This window comes from Bacidia gigantensis (assembly GCF_019456465.1).
Source record: "Bacidia gigantensis strain McMullin 20006 chromosome Unknown contig_295, whole genome shotgun sequence".
Lineage (NCBI taxonomy): Eukaryota > Fungi > Ascomycota > Lecanoromycetes > Lecanorales > Ramalinaceae > Bacidia > Bacidia gigantensis.
Genome location: NW_025408608.1, coordinates 1,882,245 through 1,902,690, shown reverse-complemented (window position 1 = coordinate 1,902,690; position 20,446 = coordinate 1,882,245). Strand labels below are relative to the sequence as shown.

Genomic DNA, 20,446 nt, shown 5'->3' with positions numbered 1-20,446 from the left:
TCGTAAGTCCATTTCTTGATATAAAGCATAGTTTCAACGCTAGCGATCTTTCCACGGCAGGAACATTGATTGCTATGCTACTCATGTTAGTTCCGACTGTCCGTTCACTTTCACATGAGTGCTTATAGGTCTCTTGATATCATTCACGAACACCAGAAGCCCTAGCGCTTTCCAACATTATCCCTGAGCCCACACGAAGGCGTTTCTTTTCGTCTGGCTAAATTCCGAGGCTGTTGGCCTCGCTGGGGTTACTTCAGTCGAAGATTCAACAGGCAGTTCTTGAGGTCTTGCTGTAGACTTAGACCGAGTATTCTACGTCTACCATCCTCGACTGAAGAGCGCAGACACTATTTCCTGCCGTTGTTTATCTGATACTCGATTTCGTGTACCAATCAACTTCTAGGAATTCAAGAACATGTCGAGTTTCAGGTCCAGCCCGCTTGCATTTTCACACAGCCACCTCTACTTTCTATCGTGCTCTCTGAGAGGTAACAGCGAGTAGTTAGTGTATCGCGGTGTTTTTGCATTTGCCATCGAAGCAAAAGTCTCTGCTTTGCTTGTCTAGGTACCTTTCTTCGCCGATAGAGTAATCCGTATGTGCGCTGTTGGGTCAAAGAGTTGGTGTGTGGACAATTTGACCTGTCTTGAACAGATGACAGTCTATCGGTTTATGGATCGACGATAGCGGTCTAAGATGACTTCCGCTATGACTTATCTCTAGTGAAGTATGCAACGGGATTTTCAGCAATGTCGCGATTTGCCTTTACGGCGAATCAGAGGGCTTAGCGAGCATAGATCCATCACTGCTGTTGAAACGGAGGCGGCAAATTTTTCGGTTATTGTCTGAGTCCTGCATTAGACGATGTACAGTCCAGTCATCAAATGGGACGTTGCGAAATTTGTCGGTAATTTCCAAGCCCGTATCCAAGGATGGCCAGGAAGCGAGCAAAGGCGCTCTCGCCATTTCTGCAGCTTCCACCTGATCCCCTTCCTGAATCACCAACTCACAGAACGACGCAGATTAGGCGGTCCGTTCTTGCGTCTCTGTACATATTTGCGCTTCTGCTGGAATTTTTAGCTTCATATATGGTTGTAGATGTACATAGATTGTATTCGAATGACTTTTGAGGCAATGAAGTTGAACAAGGAACGCTCCGCCTACTTCTCCATTGTGAGGCGACAATGGCGTGGTAGAAAAGTCATATGCTCCACTCCCCAGACCTCTTCCAAGTTTTTGCTTCCTTTTGCGAGGCTTTTCATGCTTCCTTGTGAAGTCATAGGTGTATCATCTATGATCTTGGAAAAACAAAGGATATGAGATGGAACATTAAAGCAGAGATACAAACCCCTTCAATCGTCGAAAGGGCCAGGAGATCTTCCCCTCGAAGTCGTCATTTTCTGCGTAGCACACTATGCAATCCAAAAGCTGAAGGTCGAGTGTAAGACAATACTGTTGAATGTATTCATGAATAGAATGGAGCCGGTACAACTCCCGTCCGACCGTTGTATCTAGTCTTGTAATTGTGGTGTTCATTGGTGGCTCTCTTTGTGAACCAGACGCCAAACTAACACGGTACAAGTCGTATTATCTTATCACAAATCATCTCACGACTGCTATCGAGCATTATGAAAAGCTCGTCAATCAAATTAGGCTTGGTTGAGTCTTCCGCGCTGTTTCAGCCAAATCTCACGGAGCAGGGTAAACCGAAGTTACTCATGAAGTAATAGCATCATCCATGCGAGACCTTTTTCAGTAAGGACATCCAAGCGTATTGCAGGAGCGTTGCAGAAGCTGGGCATCTGCTCCTCGGCGGTAGACCTTGAAGACACTAGCCAGTCCCTTTAACCCGTGAAATGAGAGTAGTGGTAACCCTTTAGCATGACTAAAGTCTTTGTCACAGAGTTGCTAGACGCAGTCCAGAATCAACATCTTCAAAGGGGGTCGCTTTGAAGCTCCATTCTTGTCTCCAAAGCAGCCACACCGGATGTTTTGCTGAGACAAGTGACAACAACATACCCACCAACTCCAGTTGTTCGGCTGCTAGATTTCTGATTCACATATGAAAGCCGATGATCGAAACTGGTTTCTGAGGGGTAAGCGAGTCCTTCATTATAAACTTGGGGAAAATTATGAGAATATGCATAGCTAGGAAGAGATCTCGGTCCAGCAACCAAGCTTTGATTCGTTTCGCGGAGATGCTGATCCTCATTTATGATCCCTTCTATCCCGCGAGTCGATACCAATGATAGCATTCTGGAGTTATATGGTACTATTTTTTCGGTTCTCAAGCCACACAGAGACCATGGGAGTAATATGTTCTTGATTATCGTGTTACTTCCATATAGATGTATGCATTTTTAAGATGTGTGTCCTGGGATGCCATGGTAGTTGCCGTGGTTTGGCGTATATGGTGGAAGGGTTTTCACCTTGGCAATACTTATTCCTGACTTGTTGTCAACGAGGAACTCTGTTACTTCTTGTTGGCCTTCTCGTCCGGATCGTTTCATACTGTTCCACTTTCCTCTCGTGTGACTGTGATGAGGCTGCGGTTCCCCAGGGAAAAATCTCAGCGATGTAAGAAAAGGCAGGCATAGATGAGCATATGTCTGTGAGGCTCGTAATTGCAGGCACATGATGTTCTTCTTCGCCACACTTCATATCACTCGAGCTTTCGTCAAGTAGAGTGCCTCGCCCATACGCCTCTGAGATCTTGGAAACCTGAAATGGGGACTGCTCGAGTATTTTCATTGATATGCACACGCGCATCGTGCAGGACTTCGAATCTGATATCTTGCTTTTCTTGCTATCGCGCGATCGTATCCATATGTCCTTATCGCACTGTTCAACGGTCATTTGATATCTAGTGTCTTTGTTCCCGATGTTGGAGCCTTTCTCAATCTTTCACTTAGGATAGCGAAAAAACATCCGACGATGGTGTGGCCATCAACATGCCTGACTTCAAGGTCCGGACGAATATAAGGCGCATACAGAGACAATTTCGTTGTGCCTTAAGCCCTAGAGAAGGCTGACTAGCGTATGAACTTCTCAACGTCGAATCAACCGCAGAGTTGTATCATAGGGAGGTCACTGAAGCGTAATCAAGAACACAATTCCATCACAGATTTGTACGAATCCAGTATTCCAAGAGCTACTCCGTCGGCATGCTCGGGGTCCTTTTCACATTTCAGGGCATACCTCAACAAACTTGATGAATCAAATTGAGATTTTCGATGTCTCGGCAGGCATACTTTAGGCAAAACTGCAGCGACAATAATCAGCGCCGGACATTCGATTTTGAGCTCTTGTCGAGTCCACAGGTCGATTTGGTTGTTGTACTTGTTGATCCTATTTCTCGTTTCACGGACTTCTGCCTGGTTGTTCCATACTTTACGAGTCCCGTAAAATTCTGCTTTCGATTTCTCCAGTGAAAAGGCGAGGTTGCGGTCACACTTACATCATTGAATGCTGTCGGTCAATATTGTGGAAGACGCAGTGTCATACGCCAGTACAGAATGATTGGTGTTGCATGAGTGTCTGGAGGCAAGGTACGCGATAGGATTTGTGGAACTGTGCAATGCAACCTCATAGTGCTTAATATCACATGCGTACTAGGTGCGAAGCAAAATGAATGTATGATAGTTGACGATTCGAGCACGACTTTGGGAGCCGGTAAACCAAGAGAACAATTGGAAGCATCTCACCAAGAGAGGAGTATTTTGATTTTCAAGTCATTTTAGTATCAAAAAACCGAAACAGAGAAAGCTTTTGAGAGTATCGCAATTCTCCAATTTGAATACCGCCTTCGCTGCTACTTAGGCAGCCGTGAACAAATGCTGACGTGTTTCGGCTTCTAGCAAAGTAATAACAGGCTAAGCATAGGTCATTGGTACGAATGAGAATGAGTAAAACAATCTCATGCTTCCGTTATCTTTCTGTTTGATTCTGCAAGTAGAAGGTGTCAGGAAGGAGGATCAACAATGCGGGATGTATTCGGCTTTCGGGCAAGGTAGGCTAGTCCAATTCTCAAAAGGCAAAATATTACGCACTCAGTTAATATCGTCGTGGTCATGTATAAATAAGATTGGTACTAGAGGTAGAAGCCTCGGGCTTTCAGTGTACGCGTTTCTCCCCGGCATGTAATGAGGAGGCAAAAGTGGTAGGATGGCTCTTGTCTCCTATCCTCGAAGAATAACTTTCAATGAATTGGCGATGTCATGATTTTGACTGATTATTTGGTAGAACACCCAGAAGGTCTATGCTTTCAAAAGCTAAGGGCTCACAATGGGACCAAAATGTAAGTTTCCCGCACGAGTCGACATGAAGCGTCTCCATCCCCCTGTGGGATAGGAGTTCCTCTCTGGCGATCGTTGCGGAAGCCTTGAATTCCTTGGTTTGTTGATGAAACAATTTTCGATGCATCGCCAAAGGCATGAATGTGACGGTGAGTCTTTCGAATGTCAGGCTTTGCTCTTACAAACAATGTACTAAATAAGATCAACACAATAAATCTAAGTATCATACTTTGGTTCAGACAATCTATTGGAATGGCATGCTTGTGAAGGCAAATGAGATGAGGTATGATGCGACCTCTTCCGGGCGATATTCATGTTTGAAGTGAAAGGTGTAACACTAGTCTCCTCGGTTTATTCATCTGGGAGATTTTGAGTGACGCACTGTCCATGGCATGTTGGCCAAGACGAAAATGGCCGATGAGCCCATCGAAAAGCACATCGTCTTTTCATCTGTTGCCGTCGATGTGAAGACATGTATTCTGCTTCGCGATGCCCAAATATTCGTCACGCGAACTTGCGATACTGGCCACTCGCTCTCTTTGGCTCGACCAGGATTTTTAGCTTCTTGTTTAGTTATTTTGGCCCGTAGTCTTGAGTGGGTTGATACACAATCCAATAAACGGTTATTTTCTTCCTTACTGGTTGAGTTTGCCTTTTTTGCTGGCGCTCCACCATTGTCATTGGCTGTTATTGCTATTGGACCGAGTCCTTTCGACTCTCATCAGCTCAATTCTACTCGGATGGCCTGCTCTGGGTCGTATTCAGACCACATTTTCTCGAAAGCCGGACCATTGATTACAACAAGTCTCTTCAGCGCTCCCTTGGCAAATAATTCTTTCTGAGCCCTTTGTTGGATCAGAAATTGAATGGCCATGCCTGTCTTGTCCATTTGTCAGCAAGTATGTCCCACGGCACCCCTAGATCCGACCTGTGGATCATTTGCTGACAAGTTGCGTGTCAGAGATGAAAATAGGGACCTACAGACAAAAATCTCATCGGAAAGCCAAAAGATAGTTGGCGTTTGGGCCAAAGTCAATTTATGCCTGCACATGAGAGCCATTCATTGAACGGCTACATTCACATTGATGGACACGATAGCCAACACGAGGCATGAAATGAATCGTTTCAAAATCCTGTCCATAGTATGCATCAAATTAGATCTAATTGCACAAACAAGGACTAACGACAGTAGAATCATGGCTCTCACGACGAGATACGGGATTGGCACTGCGGCCCTCACGAAGAGATCTGCCACAAATTGACTAGCCTCAGGGTGATATTCTGGCACACAGTAATTTAGTTGATCTTGTCATGTAATCAGAGCTCAGTGTCAGGACCATCTCGGGGCCTACCTCAAAAGGTGCTTCTTCGATGTCAAATAAGGCACAGATCATTTCACACCATTGTGCTCTGGAAAAACCAAGATTTGAGTTGTAGAGGTTGATGAAAGGGGCTTCCTTTGAGCGCTCAGCATAGCGTTTCTCCTGAAGAGTGGAATTCAGGGTTAAAAGTTTGAACTCAGTCGCACCAGTTCAGCAATCGCGAGTCGTGCGTCTTGCGCTTTTCACCGCTGAGGGTTCCATCCCAAAAGCGGACTACAAACCTCTTCCAAGTAAACGTCGTTTTGGTAGACATAGATGATTAGCCGTCGCGAAACAAAATTTGATGACTTCGAACTGATGGGGCTGCAATCGAGGCTCCTGCTTTCTGGTCCATTTTCCAGAGGCGTCAACAATGCCGGCTATTCGGTACATCCTTTCCCTTTCAAGCATACCTAGCAGAATTGTCACGATCGATGGAATACATGCTATCCTTGTATCGCTTATAGGCGACTGGGTCCTCGACCATGTCGTGATAGCTCTCGAACTGGATTCGCATCTTGTCAAGGGTATGGACATGGGCAGAATTCTTCTCCCGAACCCCGTCCAATCGGGGGTAGTCGCGGTTGTACATGCTTAATTCATACTCGGCACGTAATCTGGGAGCAGGATGTGAGACTAATCATCATGCTGACTGCGGAGTATGCAGATCGTCAAACCAGAAGCCATGCAACAAATTTAATAGCTTTTTATATTCAAGAGTTTTAAGTCTCATTGAGATCTTGGGATGATCTCTGTACCTTGTAAGGACGAGATTGATCGGAAGCCGATGAGAACGGCTGTAAGAACGAGGTCAAGACTGCTGACCAATTTAGCTGCGTTGAAGTCGTAAAGAGCACTGAAGGCTGCAATGCCGGCAATCCAGGTCTGCGAATATATTCTCCGATGACGAGGCAGAAGACAGGTGAAACGTGTTTCGTGAGCTTACTCGATGTCGACGGCCATGAAGAGAGTGTCAGAGTCTCACTACGCACGTGGAATCTTTGCGAGTAGGATAATCCACGCTTCAGCTACAAGCTTCTTATTGAACTGCAGTTGTTTGGCATCTGCATCTTGACCTGATTGTGGCTTTTTTCATCATAATTCTCAGATGTGGACATTAGAGCAAGATAATGCCATCAACTCGCGAAAAGTGGTGCCCGGTAGTCACGACTCGGGAGTGAATTTGTGGAGTCAGCCTCCCTCTTCTCCTGGATAATGTTGATGCAGTGAGGGTGATTCGCCTGTTGTGGACTTAAGGACTAGCATGTAGACGCCACAACGCAGTCCCATCCCGACTTCTTTCCTTCTGCCCGTCCTTTCCCACAATGCCAAGTACGAATGAGATCGATGCAATAATTCATGACCGAGACTGTTGACCAGCAGTCGAAGGGTAATGCCATGGAGCCACCAAGGCTCAGTGATGGGTTTGGCTTCTTTGTGGCCTCTTCAACAAACGTTTCGGGTAATAGGAAGTTGAGCTTACAATGTTTCTTGAGCACTCAATTTCAAAGTAATCTATGAAATTCCCCCTCAAGTAGCTGCAGCCAAGCTGTCAGCGCCAGATTTCCCATTTGAGCGTAATTTATAAATAACGATCAACGCTACTCTAGAGCACGGTTTCACCTGCTGAATTAGCGACATTTCGAAAGGCATCATAATTACGTGTGATATGAGGTACTCAGAATGAAGATAACGAGAGAAAGTAATATGAATGAGTAGAGAGCACGACGTGACTGATGAGCTAAAAAGAAAAAGTTAAGCAGATCCAAGTTTTGCGTCGTAGGTTTACTGGGCTCTCGATCTGCTGCTAGATGGTGGTGGTCGCTTTTCATTGAGGTCGAAAATGAAGCGATCGCTCCAGCCGCAACACTGCCAGCATTTATTATTGTTCAGAACACAGTCTCGCCTCAAGTAGACTTAAAACTGTGAACACTGTATTCGTCCCTCACGTACTTTATATCAAGCCCAAGCAAATGAAATCAGCTCAAGAGTGTTTTCGGATGAAGAAAGTAGGCGGGCTCGACTGTTCATGTAAGAGAATGGACTTAATGATTTTGCAGAAGTTAAGAATTTAGACTGTCAAAGAAAGAACGTTTGCTGCACATGCGATGTGAATTTTTACCGCTCATAGTCACTGTGAACCGAGTAAAGACCACGGACTGCGGGTGAAAGCGAAGTTTTCCTCAACAAGTACCCAAAGTGCCGCTTCGCCCGTCCCATCACCCTTGTGCGTGATACTCCCGGAGCTTGGGAATTCTTGCTACCTCGTTGCTATTTCCGACTGTGAGAAGAAACACTTGAAAGAGTTTCATCGCCATTTCGACTTCATACTCCCTTAAACCGTCGTCTGACAAAAAGATTGCCAGCCGACAAGCCGCAATCTTTTGCTGCGTTATCATTTCTAAATGCTGGGAGAAGTTGTCTTGGATTTACACCCCGGGAAAGACGGACTGCTGTATTCTCAGGGGGTTTGCACAGTCGCTGCAGCCTGTACGACGCTGATTCTGCGGATGAAACTCTGTGATAGGACAAAGCGCACAGTAAGACCGCAACCTCAACGTTTCCTGTTCTCTCAAAGTGAAGTTCGTAATGGAACATGAGTTTCTTTTCGATGGCAAACAATTCTTTTCAGCACACAATGCTTCGTGTCGTCGCCTGAAATTGTCGTAGACGAGCTTATTCGTCGGACCATCTATTGTCCCAGGAAGCTTCATCCATAGCTCTTTAAGACCCACCCTGTTCAGTAAAGTGATATCTTGACGTACAATCTCGGCGATGGGTCAAAAGACAGTTTACGCATCATATGTCAATGCATTCAACTTGCAATTAACGAAAGACTTCACGATAGCGGATCTGAGACTGTAATCGCTTACGAAGTTGAGCAAATGCTCATAACAATTTCCCTAACAATCAGCGACTGCGGATCATCTGCTTCTGGGCCATAGCCGTGAGGATAGCTCACACCCTCGGTGAGTGTCTGCAGTTGACCTGATACAGCCTCCATCATGACATTCAGCTTTTGGATACTTATGTTGGGCCTGCCCAATATTGATGCACTTGTCCGCCCATCCGCGGCTCCTAATTCTCCTGTGAATGAATAATACGGCGCCATTCCTCGTGATACTTGCCCATCTCGTACTTGTCGAGCGGCGGACTCAAAAGATCAGATCAGCTCCTCCGCTCGTACCTTGTAAAACTCCCAATCCATCTCCCTTTCACTCTCATTTTTGCCCTGGGGCGAATCGGGCGAGAACACAAAAACGCGCGTTTATGTAGGATCTTGTGTTATCACAACATTGGTAGGCGCCTTGGAGGTGATAATTGGTCTCCAGTCTACCTTAGAGGTCTTGGCGATTGAGTTGTAACCTTCTTTCATCCTATACAGTTCCAACGACGCCGTAGGCGTGTTGTGCAAGAGTCGAGAAATCTCTAGACTTTCAAGTAAGGCACCAAGTATCTTCCGGATTAAAGCTCACTTTATACTCAGGGAAACCTCATTACCACAAGAGAACGAGCTCGTTCAAGATGATCATCCTGTCCCAAATTGCGTTGTTGGAAATTGCGTAATTACTCATAAACACTGGATTATTCCCAAGGTGTGGGTTGTTCAGTGTACGTGACTGACTTTCTCGTCCTGCTATCAAGAAGCTATGGGGAGTACTCCTGGTAGATACTTTTCGTAACGAAATTCGAATTCGTAGATAACCTGTGCTGCGAAGCTACCAAAAATTTTTAAAAAGAAAAAAAGGGAAAGCATAATGCTACGCGGTAACGTTTGCAGATGCCCAATTGAGCTGTGAGATATATCTGATAAGTCAGCTCCGTTATTGGAAGAATGAGGAGAATTCAATGCCCATGAAATGTATATCAAGATAGCACTGTTATATGGGTAGATTACTTGAGAATTTGAGATAAAGAAAGAGCCACAACATTAAGACTAGTGGATTTCAGGTACCAGACTCGGACAGTGACGCTCCAAGGTGAAGAAGCCGAAAGCAGAATATATAGTCGGTGAATTATTAGGTCCCTTTCGACAACGAAATAATTGAATGTCCGGCACCAGCTGCGTCGAGAAAGGACTTCGTCTCTTCGATGCCATGCATCGCTGAATCCTCAGAGCTTTCGTTTAATTGTATGAGGTAGATGAATAATGACAATACTTGTCTGAATGGTGCCAATTGTCTGCACTGCAAGTCGTGTGCACAATGTCGTGTCGCGAGAAGTACGATCTTGAAGATAACCCTGCGAAGTTCCCCCAATTGAGTCTCTCTTCATGTGGTTGAAAGAGTATATAAAAACAAGGCATGGCTGGGGGGATATAGCCATGTCTACTGTGGAGGCAATTTGAATATGGACTTACCTTCGGGAAGTACTCATAAATACCAGTGGAGCTGGAGTTATGTTAGGCCACAGATGAATACTATGGTCGATTTTAAAGTATGAGACCCTGTTGTTAAGTGAAGATATTTTGAAGGGGAGAAGTGGGTTGGCTTAGTGCGGAAATGTCACAATCGCTGTGACCGTCATGCCGTACACTTGAGCGTACTTGCTGATTCGGTCCTCGGTATTTGAGTCGTGAAGCCACGTGCGAAATCTTGAAGCGTGCTGCCTTGATTGTCGCCATTCGCAGCTAACTCGTAGTATTTCCCTTCCAGCCCAAACAATCACATCACTGGCGTGCCGCCGCGCAGCCTTTCAAAACCACAATGATGACAGATTGTTGTGTCTCTGCATACTTCGCGATCAAGAGCTCTGAGAGTTGCGAATTTTTACCAAGATTGTTAACAAGCCCAGCAAGTTGTGCTTTCTCCAACACCTTTTTCTGTGACGCCGCCAGCGTCGTGGGATCACTAGACTCCTCTTCACCGGCGAGTGCAAGAGGAGCTCGAGGAGCTCGAGGAGCTCCACTAGGACCAGGCCCCAGGCTCCTAGGCTGGAATCGTGAAGCCAGGCATGGAGTTGCATTATGCAAATTATTCAATGAAAATTAATTCTTCAGTAAAAATTTTGACAAAAGAATTGACCAAGAGATATATTTTGGTGAGAGCAATGAAGTCACATGACGTATGAGAGTCGCTGAAGCGCATTTTCTAGTGAAGTCTAGAAGTCTCGTTCATTCAGTCCTTCCATTGATAGAAAGATGAGTTCGCCAGATAGGAGTGGCGACATCGCCATCCATTGGTTATGGAAGCTCCTTGAGCTGCCTGCATCTTTTACAGGTTCCCTCTTTGCGAATGCACAAAAACCATTCGGAAATCGTCTTCCGCCGTAGGCTCGAAAGAAACTTCGCTTACATTATCGTCCTCATCTACTGCTGGAGCAGTGTTTTCCACTATAGGTTCGCCTAATCCAGAGTCGAGGAATTCCGACAGGACTGAAAGCATGTCCACTGCTTGTCCACGGGCTCTCTCCAGTAGCATCTTCGCGACGACTCAGCGGAAGTCTCTGACTGTGGTTGGCATCGATCTTCCTGTGGCGAGGGCAACCGCGTTTTGGCTTCCATGTATCTTTAGCGCCAGAATATCGCCGAACGCATGTTTGATCGTGGTGCCGAATACGTTGAGGTCACAAGGTGAATCGTCGAGTCCTCGGGTGCAGATAGCTTTCAAAATTTCCCATTCCCTTCGCCGGGTGTGATTTCTCACGAATCGACACCTTTGGAACGACCAAACATCAATTTTCGTACCTCCTGCATTCAGCCTAGATCAATAGCCATTCCAAAGAAGCGTCATTACATATATCTCTATTCGAATGACTTAATTTTGCAAATCTCATTTCGCATACAGCAATGACCACCTTTCCTCTCCGTTGTACGTTGGAATCAGGTTCAAAAAATGCGCAGCGATACGAGGATCTTTGGGCCAAAGCCAGTCCCTTTTCTTTAGGCTCCATTCCCCTAGGCGTCCAGAGAAGCATTACATCACGTTACTTCAATGTTCAAAGACAATACTGATTGATTAGTGCTTCAGACTCTACCACTTGTCTTGAGATGATGCATATGGGATCTGGCATTCAGAAGACGTATCTTTGGTGCGATTGTAGGGATCCTATCCAACCATTGTCAATGAGTTCAACACATTGACAAACAGGTAGTATGATGATGAATGTCTGTAGCTTTATACAGGGCCACTGCAGGAACCAAAGTCAGACCGTAAGAATGACGAAATTTGCTTTCGACGAGGGTGTTGGAGCTGCTGAATTCTGTAAAGCTGGCCACAGATGATGAGGGCGGAGGGAAGCGAGAAATTGATCATTGAAAAAGCTGCAGAGAGAATTTTTTGCTTCTTTCCATCGAGCACCTCCTCGTAGATCACTATTCCTTGTGCCTCGTTCATGTCTGTCGGAAAATAGCTCAGCGTTCAAGCTCACTACTCGATCCGCCATGTTTGAGTAGGCCTTCGCCGGATCGTAGTATTTTGTCCCTGGTCTCTTTCTCGATGTGAAAAGATATAAAATTCCAGACAGTCAAAGCCAGGCATAGATAAAACGAAAGTAAGCTAGGGTCAAGGTTTGATAGTGCTGGCCTGCTCGCTCAGCGACCACACATCTTTGCGCAGATCTGGTGCTCTAAGTGAATGACCTAGTTTTGCGGCCTCCGTTGCAGCTTCTAACTCGAAGCATCTCTGAAGGCTTTACAATCTCGCCTCGTGTAGGACAAAACTTTTGAGGACCGCGGCAAGGACAGTGAATAGTTGGAATCGCTAAGATCTTTTCTGAGCAAAGCATATCCAAGCTTCGAATCGTAGAGGCAACTTAAGGCCCACTTAAGCCTGGCCTCGTTCTCAATTCGAAATCTTGGATACCACATGTTATCGTTGTTATCCCAAGACAAGAACTCGTTGCTCTTGACGAGTTTCTGTTAAATTCTGTTTCGTTTAGAGGCTCCTCCTTCCCAAGTCTCTTGAACTTGATGTTGTACCAATATCTACTGTAATAAACGAAGGCCATGGACATATTTGGCCTGGACATTTGCAAGTCTGGATTTTTCGTCTTTTCCCTTGTCTTCCACAAGAGTAACGTCGTGAGCGCACTTGATAATCCTCTTTAGTATCTCCCAAACGAATGGGCGCCAGCTCAATAGCTTGATTGACAATGACCTCAGTAAGTGTCTACTTAGAAAGCTGTTACAGGCTCTAGTTGCTTCGTCTTGGCTTTCGAGAGGATATGATGGGGTTACATGAAGAGCTCGTCGCTACAGGGACGTTGTTCCAATTCTTCATACAGCCACTGGGGCCGACATTGTCCTGGGAGAATTTCCAGCGGGCATTCAAAATGTAAATTGCAAATCGATGTAGAGGGGAAAATTCAAGAGTCAAAACAGAATAGGCTTCATCAACCTACCCACATCGTGAAGATTATTGAAGCCCAAAGACACTGAAACGAAAGCGCAAGGTCTTAGCAGGCTGCCAGAGCACACATGGCAGGTGATATGCCGTTGTCATGTATCCTGTGGCGGACCCAATTCTCTCAGCTCTTCGGTTTCTGTGCTCGCAGGTCCGCTGTCAAATATCACACGTTTCTGTTTTCTCATTGTAGAGAGAAGGCCCAGGGAAATCGAACCCTGGCAGGAAATTACACTAGGTCTCGTCCTTCTCACGTTTCAAGCTAGAGACGAGATCCAGATTAATGATACACACCTTCGAGGTGGAACACGATCGATCCGGATAATTGTGTTGGTACAAGACTTGGGAGAGTCGCTAATGTGAGGCTTGCACAAACCACCAAAAAGTCAGATTGACTGTATCAAATTTTCTTGTGAGTCCCATAATTTGGCCAAGAGATATAAAAGTCAGAGACTGACCAAACGAGTCGATGAGGCTGCCCCATTAGGTAAGTCCTTGCTTTTGGGATCAGCAAATCAATATTTGATCTCGTAGGTACCATTCTCGTTGAACATCGTCCGTCTTTTGACTTCAGACATGACTTCCTGGACTATTCTGCACAAGATGCAAGTGCATGTTGCGGTTCCCTCGCTATCCGATTCTGAGATCTCGCACCATCCAAGCATCCAGTCAATCATGACTTCCTTGGATCCATGGTGATGAAAAGTCTCATTGAGCGATACAGACGAGCGTTTTCGGAAATGTTTTTGAGATCGCAAAATCGTCGGAATCCTTCGATAGTCGGTGGCTTGTGCGAAGGGTTGGAATTCAAGCTAGACTATATACAACATCGGCTGAGGCAACGACAACAGCAAACCCCAATATGTTGCTGCTGCTGGTGTTATTGTGGCTATCTTCGACTTCATAACTTGCCGAGCTTGCGGCCACGCGTTTTGGCCGTTGATTGTGAAGAGCCGTCTTCTGCCTTGTCATCTCTCGACCAATTTGATCTTTCACGCAGTATGTGTCGACAATCAATAGCTGTGCTCACACAGCATCAACGTTGTTGTGTCGGACACTACTGCTCGGAGCATTACGCTTTCCTGGTCTTGTCCCACATGCGCTCAACCGCAAATGCCACGAGAGACTCAACGTCTTCGGGTATACGCTTTCAATGATGATTTTCGACAACCAAAACAGGGGATGACTCCAAGTCAGCAAGTCACGATCTATGCTTTCGAAGAAAATCTTGGTTTTTCCTCTTGGTGCTGCATGAGGTGTCTTGTCTGCTGCGAGCAGAAGGAAGTTATTTTCGCGGCGTAAACGGAGGCTGCTCGTTCTCTCCTCCGCTTCGGCTGTTGTATTGAATAAGGGGTCGTAAAATGCATCCTGTTTTGCAAAGTAGATCTGGGCCTGCTGTAGTAGGTTTTGACCTTTGGCATGACGTATGACACAAATATTCGTGCGATTGAGAGGGAAACGAGAGCGAGCTTTAAGGTTTGCTTCTGTATCTTTCCAAGGCTCTCTGCACTCCTTGTCGATTTTACTAGGAAAACGAGCCTGCTGTTGTTCTTTTTCAAGTCTGGCATGGGTTTGAATTCTTCAGCATGATATGTAATCAGCTCGTCATAGTCAGAACCTCTGTGTTTAAGTCGTCGGCATCCAATACTTAACTCCCAATGATGAGCTTGGGGATGAACAAGGATTGTCTGTCGCTTTCTATTTGCAGATAACCCGGGCACACAGTGAGATCGAGTGTTTCTCGCCAACTTGTCAGTCGAAAGGTGTTCTAAGTTTAGCTGCTGTCTATATAGATAGTATCAGGGGGTGCGTAGCGGTATCTCTATGATGTGTTATAGACCAAGTAGTCGTGTTTGGCAGTCTTGTTCGAGAACGATCTCTTAATCATCTTGGACATCATTGTAGTGTCGGCCCAATTGTCGCATAGCGAAGAGAGAAGAAGGCCACCTTGGTCTTTATCTGGGATGTGTAAAGTCTTCTAATGGGTTGCGGGCGAGCGGACTCCCACAGATAGATATATTCAGCCGGTGCACAAGCCTTGGGTTTAATGCCATCTCGAAAAGGTATGGCAAGACATATTTCAAGATGGGATAAAATGATCATTGACTTTATTGGAACAGAACAAGACCCTGACGAGACCATGAATCAGGTAATGAAGAGACAAGTATTTGAAGTCGCCCAATGTCAATGATAAACATGATTACGAGAAAAACAAAACCGGAGCCTTGACAATGGAGGCAAGAATGGTGGTTGTAACCCACTCCGACGAATTCAAGAGTTACTTGAGCGTTCCACCAGGCAATTTTGTCGAGCAATGTGTACTGCCAGCTGTGATATCGCCCACATGCGCCCATCCACTAAAAACGCCCCACGGCTGAGACGGACCTTGGGACGGCGAAAGTTAGTAGCATATCGTCATACACGGCAGCGCCTCCAGGCTGAGTGGCGTCTGCAAGAAAGTCGGAATTTTCTCATGCCTTCCCATCGATTTTTATACATCAGCACCGACCTTTTCGCTTCTTCCACAAATTTTTGCTTGTGGACAAAGTTGAATTCAGGAAGACTTGCGGCGTTTGATGACTCACGACAATTTTCAGGGCCGCGAGAACGCCGCTCCACTTTTATTGCCACAAAGGTCAACTTCGGGCAGCCCTTTCTTGACACGTTGGCCGCCCTGCCCAGCCTCGTCATCGTTGCCTTTCATTCGACCGCCCAATCGGGGGGTTGATGGTGATTGATTGATACTGAGGTGACCAAGGCACGCGGCCCGTACGTTTATGGCAAAGGTCTCCACGTCCTTGGAATTTTCGAATGCAAAGTGGGCATTTCTGTACAATTGTGCCATAGCTTCGTTGTATGTCCTCCTGTTGAAGTGCAAAATCGCTGGGCATTGTTTTTATTTTGATATTTTGTCATACTCAACTCGTCCTTGCAAGAAGGCATAATCCCATATCTTTAAGCCAATGGAAACAAATTAGTTCGTCTTTTCCTCTCTCACCACGACAGATTCGCGAGAGTTGCATAGAACCCAAGAATCGCACGGTACATATTTCGGTATAGCCCAAGTGCGTCAATGAAAGCGAGGAGCGGGAGAGATATAGAGGGTCTTCGAGAATGGGCGAGGGGAAAGGACAGTAGATGTGCTCGGTGGACTTTGTTAAGTTCAAGTTCCCTACGAATAGGCGGCATTAGCGAGAGAGGATCAATGCTCTTTGTCATCGTGTCGATAGAGAACAATCTCGTGGGGTAGTGACTTGACATCAAAAACCCAAAGTCAAATCTTCTGGGTTTGCTTTTCATTGCTCTGGAAAAACAAACAAAGTCACACAGAGTAGTGTTTTTTGCCCTAAAGTAGCTAAATGGATGACCCGACAAAAGCTCCCTAGACACTAAACGGTATAGGTGACGAGCGAAAGTAGCATTGGGATTGTATCTACTCTTCCTGACTCAAGACAATTAGTACACGCGCTGTGTCCGATGCCTTGTGCAGCAATTCTGGATCCTATCCAGATGAATTGATATGTTGTATGATGGAGGGACAGGAAATAGTAACGTGTACTGAGGAAGTGAGAGACCAGGACAAAGGTATAAGGTAAAAGGCATGTATATATTTAGAGATGCAAATATCTCACCCTGGTCCTGAGCCACGAGACCCTGGTCATTGCTTTGAGTGAAAGGTTCAAATGTATCCACCTCCTACATAAATCGTATGACGACTTTCAGCCTCTCCCTTGGGACAAAGCATAGATGGTGATAGAGCATCGTACACGAGCGTTCTTGCGAGTATCTAAGACTTGACCTGCATGCAAAGCCGAACTCTATTAGCAAGAGCCTGAAGTATCAGCAGCAGCATACTGGACAAGTGTTCCCACGAACAGCAAGACCAATACGTCAAGGAGCTCCTTTCCCAGTCCCACGAATTGAGTCCTGAATGAACGAACATCGAGTGCTTGGTGGAGCGAATCCTGGTGACTTTCTCTTTACGGCGTCCCAGATCCGTCAGTCGTGATTGGTGTCTGATGTTCTCGGGATTTCAGCCGTGAGTCAAAGGCTTCCTTGGGACCTTCCTTCCAGAATTTGCCTGACCTAATTGTGGTCGTTGACGAGGCAGATACAACTTCCATCATGTTCTTTTCATGACTCAGGAAAAATCCGAATCTTGGGCAGGAGCTCATTCCTTCAGATCTCCCCCTTATGAAAATGACTGCTGGCCTCAGTAGTCGTCCTCGTAGGACTGCAGGACCATGTACTTCCCATCCCAATTGAAGCCGACGAGTAGATGCGAAGGTGCTAACAGATTCGCCGGAGCCCGCGACTTCCATCGCACCAACAAGCATCGATTGCGTTTCAACAAAGAGGAGTGTCACGACTATTCTGCAGAACAGTGTCTCAAAGTCAATACAGTAGCTTGTTCCCCTTGCGAATGAATATTTCACTTCTGTGTTGTTAAAGAGGTCTCGGTGTCGGCACGGGTGTTCGCACGAGATTTGCGAAAGACAAGCTCGATGTTCATGAATTGAAGAGATTGAAGACACTCGATTAATGAGAATGGGCTAATTTGATACCCGAAGTAGATTGCACGTATAAAGTAAATTGAAAGATGTTTGGGAGCTGGTTCAATTCGGACTCTGAAGGCCTCGCAGTCAGAAACACAGTCCATAAAATTAAAATAGCCCATGGACCATGATATCTCGCCAAATCTGCAGATCGGATGTTCTTCACGACAAAAGCTCTTGCGACACGATGTCTTTATCTTTGTTGCTCGGTCTAGTCGATCGATTATTAGGTCATTTTCAAAAACCTAGCTCTCGAAGCACGATCGAGGACCCCTAATGCGAGTAGTTTGAATACATCCCTGATGCAAAGTAGTAGGCGCAAATTTGAGAGACGGAGAGTACATTCAAGAGTACCGCCAAAAGTCGAACATTTCTTTAAATCATACGGAGTTCTGCTGAGTCTTGAAGTCAGTGAATCAGTAGTCCAGTTCATTCCTCAAGAACGCATTCTTCACCTCGCCTGTTACTAACAAGAAATACGGGAGACGAAAGATGTCTTGCAGGAGGAGAATCAGAGCAGCGAGCTTAAATCGTACACAACGGCAAAAGACTTCATCATGTCGTGTCGCTGTGCATTGAGCCACACCAGAACATTATTTGATCTTTCGATCGTCAAAGAATGCTTCTCTTCTTTACCATCAATTATACTCCTCGGACACAATGAGTCTCTTCTTCCAGGCCGATGCCAACAAGAGATTTGGGATTGCAGACATTTGAGGTTTGGGATTTAGCAAACCTCAGGACTCCAAACCCAAATAGACGGAGCTCTTGTCCTCCTGGTAGTCCTGTTATGGCTGCTTTATCAAATTGTGGTCCACATTTGAAGGAGGCTTGTATGCTCTCAAATCCTTTTTGTTGCAACTGTAACATTATAGTAGCTTAGTCAAAAGCTCGCTCCATTTTCTCTTATTGAAGTAAGGACTATGAAAGGACGTGAAGATGAATATGGAGACAGAGCAGCGTTTACTCAATTTGCTACAAAGACAGCGTGTCTGTGGAGCATTGATCAGGAGATAAGAAGTCTTCCCAATCTCACATGAGCTATGCTCCTGTCGTCGGGGTGGACGTCAATCATTCTCAAAACTGAAGATAGAAATTAAGTGCGGATGATTGTGAAGTCTTTATTCCAATGTGTGGATAGCGTCCTTGTGCTGTCAAAGAGGAACAGAAGTTTCGGGCTTTGCAATATATAAATTGATCGACTTCTCCTTGTATAGACTAGAGCTTCGGACGCAACAGTTCTGCTAGGCGTTTATGCGGCTCTGCAAAATCAGGAAAATGGTAGTGCTTGGTGGACACCAATAAACTTACGAGCGTCTTGCTGGTAGCATTAGAAGATGATTCGAAGTAGATAGTATAAAGAAAGCAGAAGTCCTCATAAATGCTACCGGGAAGAATGGTCGCATGTTCTTCCCTTTCTGAAGACCACTGAAATCCCTCTCACCTTATCTCAGTTTTTGCCAGTGTTGATCGGAGTGCTGGAAGTCGTCTTGGAGCCGACACCCCCTCCCCCTCTTCATGTATACCATCCACCAGCTTTTTATTGCTCCCGAATCATTCCATCATATCTCTCGCACACTCCTCCATCATTGCCCCAGCTCTTCGCGTCTATCATTGCTGACAGGGGAACGGCTAGTAGTAGATTGTGGATGGGGAGAAGATTCTTAGTGGCGTGGAGAAGACACTTATACTTAATCCATAGTATTCAGAGAGAGCAAGGGAAACGTGAGAAAAAGCTTTGTATAGCGAGCGTTAGGCCTGAGTGTCTGTAAGAGAGCCGATTCCGTTTTTGAAATCTTTTGATGTAGTGCTGAACACTTACTTGTCGCCCAAGACATTCGAGCTGAGTGCGCATTTTGAAGATGAAAGTTCAAATCACACTGGACGCTATCAACCACCCATTGAGCATGAGTCTTCAATAGATCAAAAGATGAAAATACAAGTCCTCGGGCACGAAGGCGGCCTCACTCTGCAGCAAAACGCGAAAGCTTCAGCATACGCTCAGCCAAGAATGAGAGAACCCCCAGTAAAGTTCTTGGGAAGTCTGACTTTCAGATGATGTTCCTCAAGCAGCACGAGAAGGCTGTACGCCCATCGGATCAGAACTCCTAGATCTATGGTGAATGACGGAAAATGAATGAACAACACAATCGGGGAATTTGGCTTAGAGGAATGAATTCTTTCCATCGCGTCGACTCATTCATCAAACGGAATTAGGTCACTTCTGGGCACTAGGCCAGATAGCTTTCCCAAGCAGATTGAATTGACTCGATATCACGTCAAAGAAGGAGCACCGAGTTCAAAGTGCGGACAAAGGAACGACAGCCTGGGAAGTACAAGTAATTCAAGCACCAGGATGTTTAAAAGCGTAGCCATCATGTCCAAAGCTTCGGATATTCACTCCCAGCGAGACCTATGGTCTCATGAATGATTGAGGCTTCAGGTAACAAATCTGATATACGGCGAGCCTGCAAAAAGCCACTCCTTCAACCTTTTGTGCTCTTACAAGTCTTGAACTTCGAAAACAAATGCAATGAAACATAGATAAGTAATTGAGCGTCATATGCAAAAGACCCGAGACCTGATCGGTGAAATGATTTGCATCTGCATGCTTTCATAACACAAGCCATCCCAATTCAGCGAAGTATTTCTTAATCGTTAAACACTCTCGCCCTGAATCGACGTAATTGGTTTCGGCATCTTGAAGTTTGAAAAATTAAAACGCGAAAATATTTTCAATTTCTTGAGGTGGCGGGTCTGTCAAAGCGTGTGAGCAGACCAGAGATATGAAAGTTCACATTCCACAAATTTGTCTGCTTTCACGTTGGTCCAAACGAAGGGCTCGAAAGAGCCCCAGCAAGTTGACACAACAAGAGACAAAGAGGAGACGAAC

The 20,446-nt window shown here is 45.6% G+C and overlaps 2 protein-coding genes across 2 annotated transcripts; both read right to left on the bottom strand.

The window, feature by feature from the left end:
• Positions 1-6,057: 6,057 nt before the first annotated feature.
• On the bottom strand, positions 6,058-6,617 carry KY384_008623 (uncharacterized protein; the record flags this gene model as incomplete). The annotated part of the gene is made up of 2 exons (XM_044817111.1): positions 6,058-6,271; positions 6,601-6,617. The coding sequence occupies 2 exons, from the start codon at positions 6,615-6,617 to the stop codon at positions 6,058-6,060; spliced, it is 231 nt and encodes a 76-aa protein (XP_044666476.1).
• Positions 6,618-10,323: 3,706 nt separating this feature from the next.
• Positions 10,324-11,074, bottom strand: KY384_008622 (uncharacterized protein; the record flags this gene model as incomplete). Its single annotated transcript, XM_044817110.1, has 2 exons — positions 10,324-10,587; positions 10,901-11,074. 2 exons carry the CDS (start codon positions 11,072-11,074, stop codon positions 10,324-10,326), a joined length of 438 nt encoding a protein of 145 aa, XP_044666475.1.
• Positions 11,075-20,446: the final 9,372 nt, after the last annotated feature.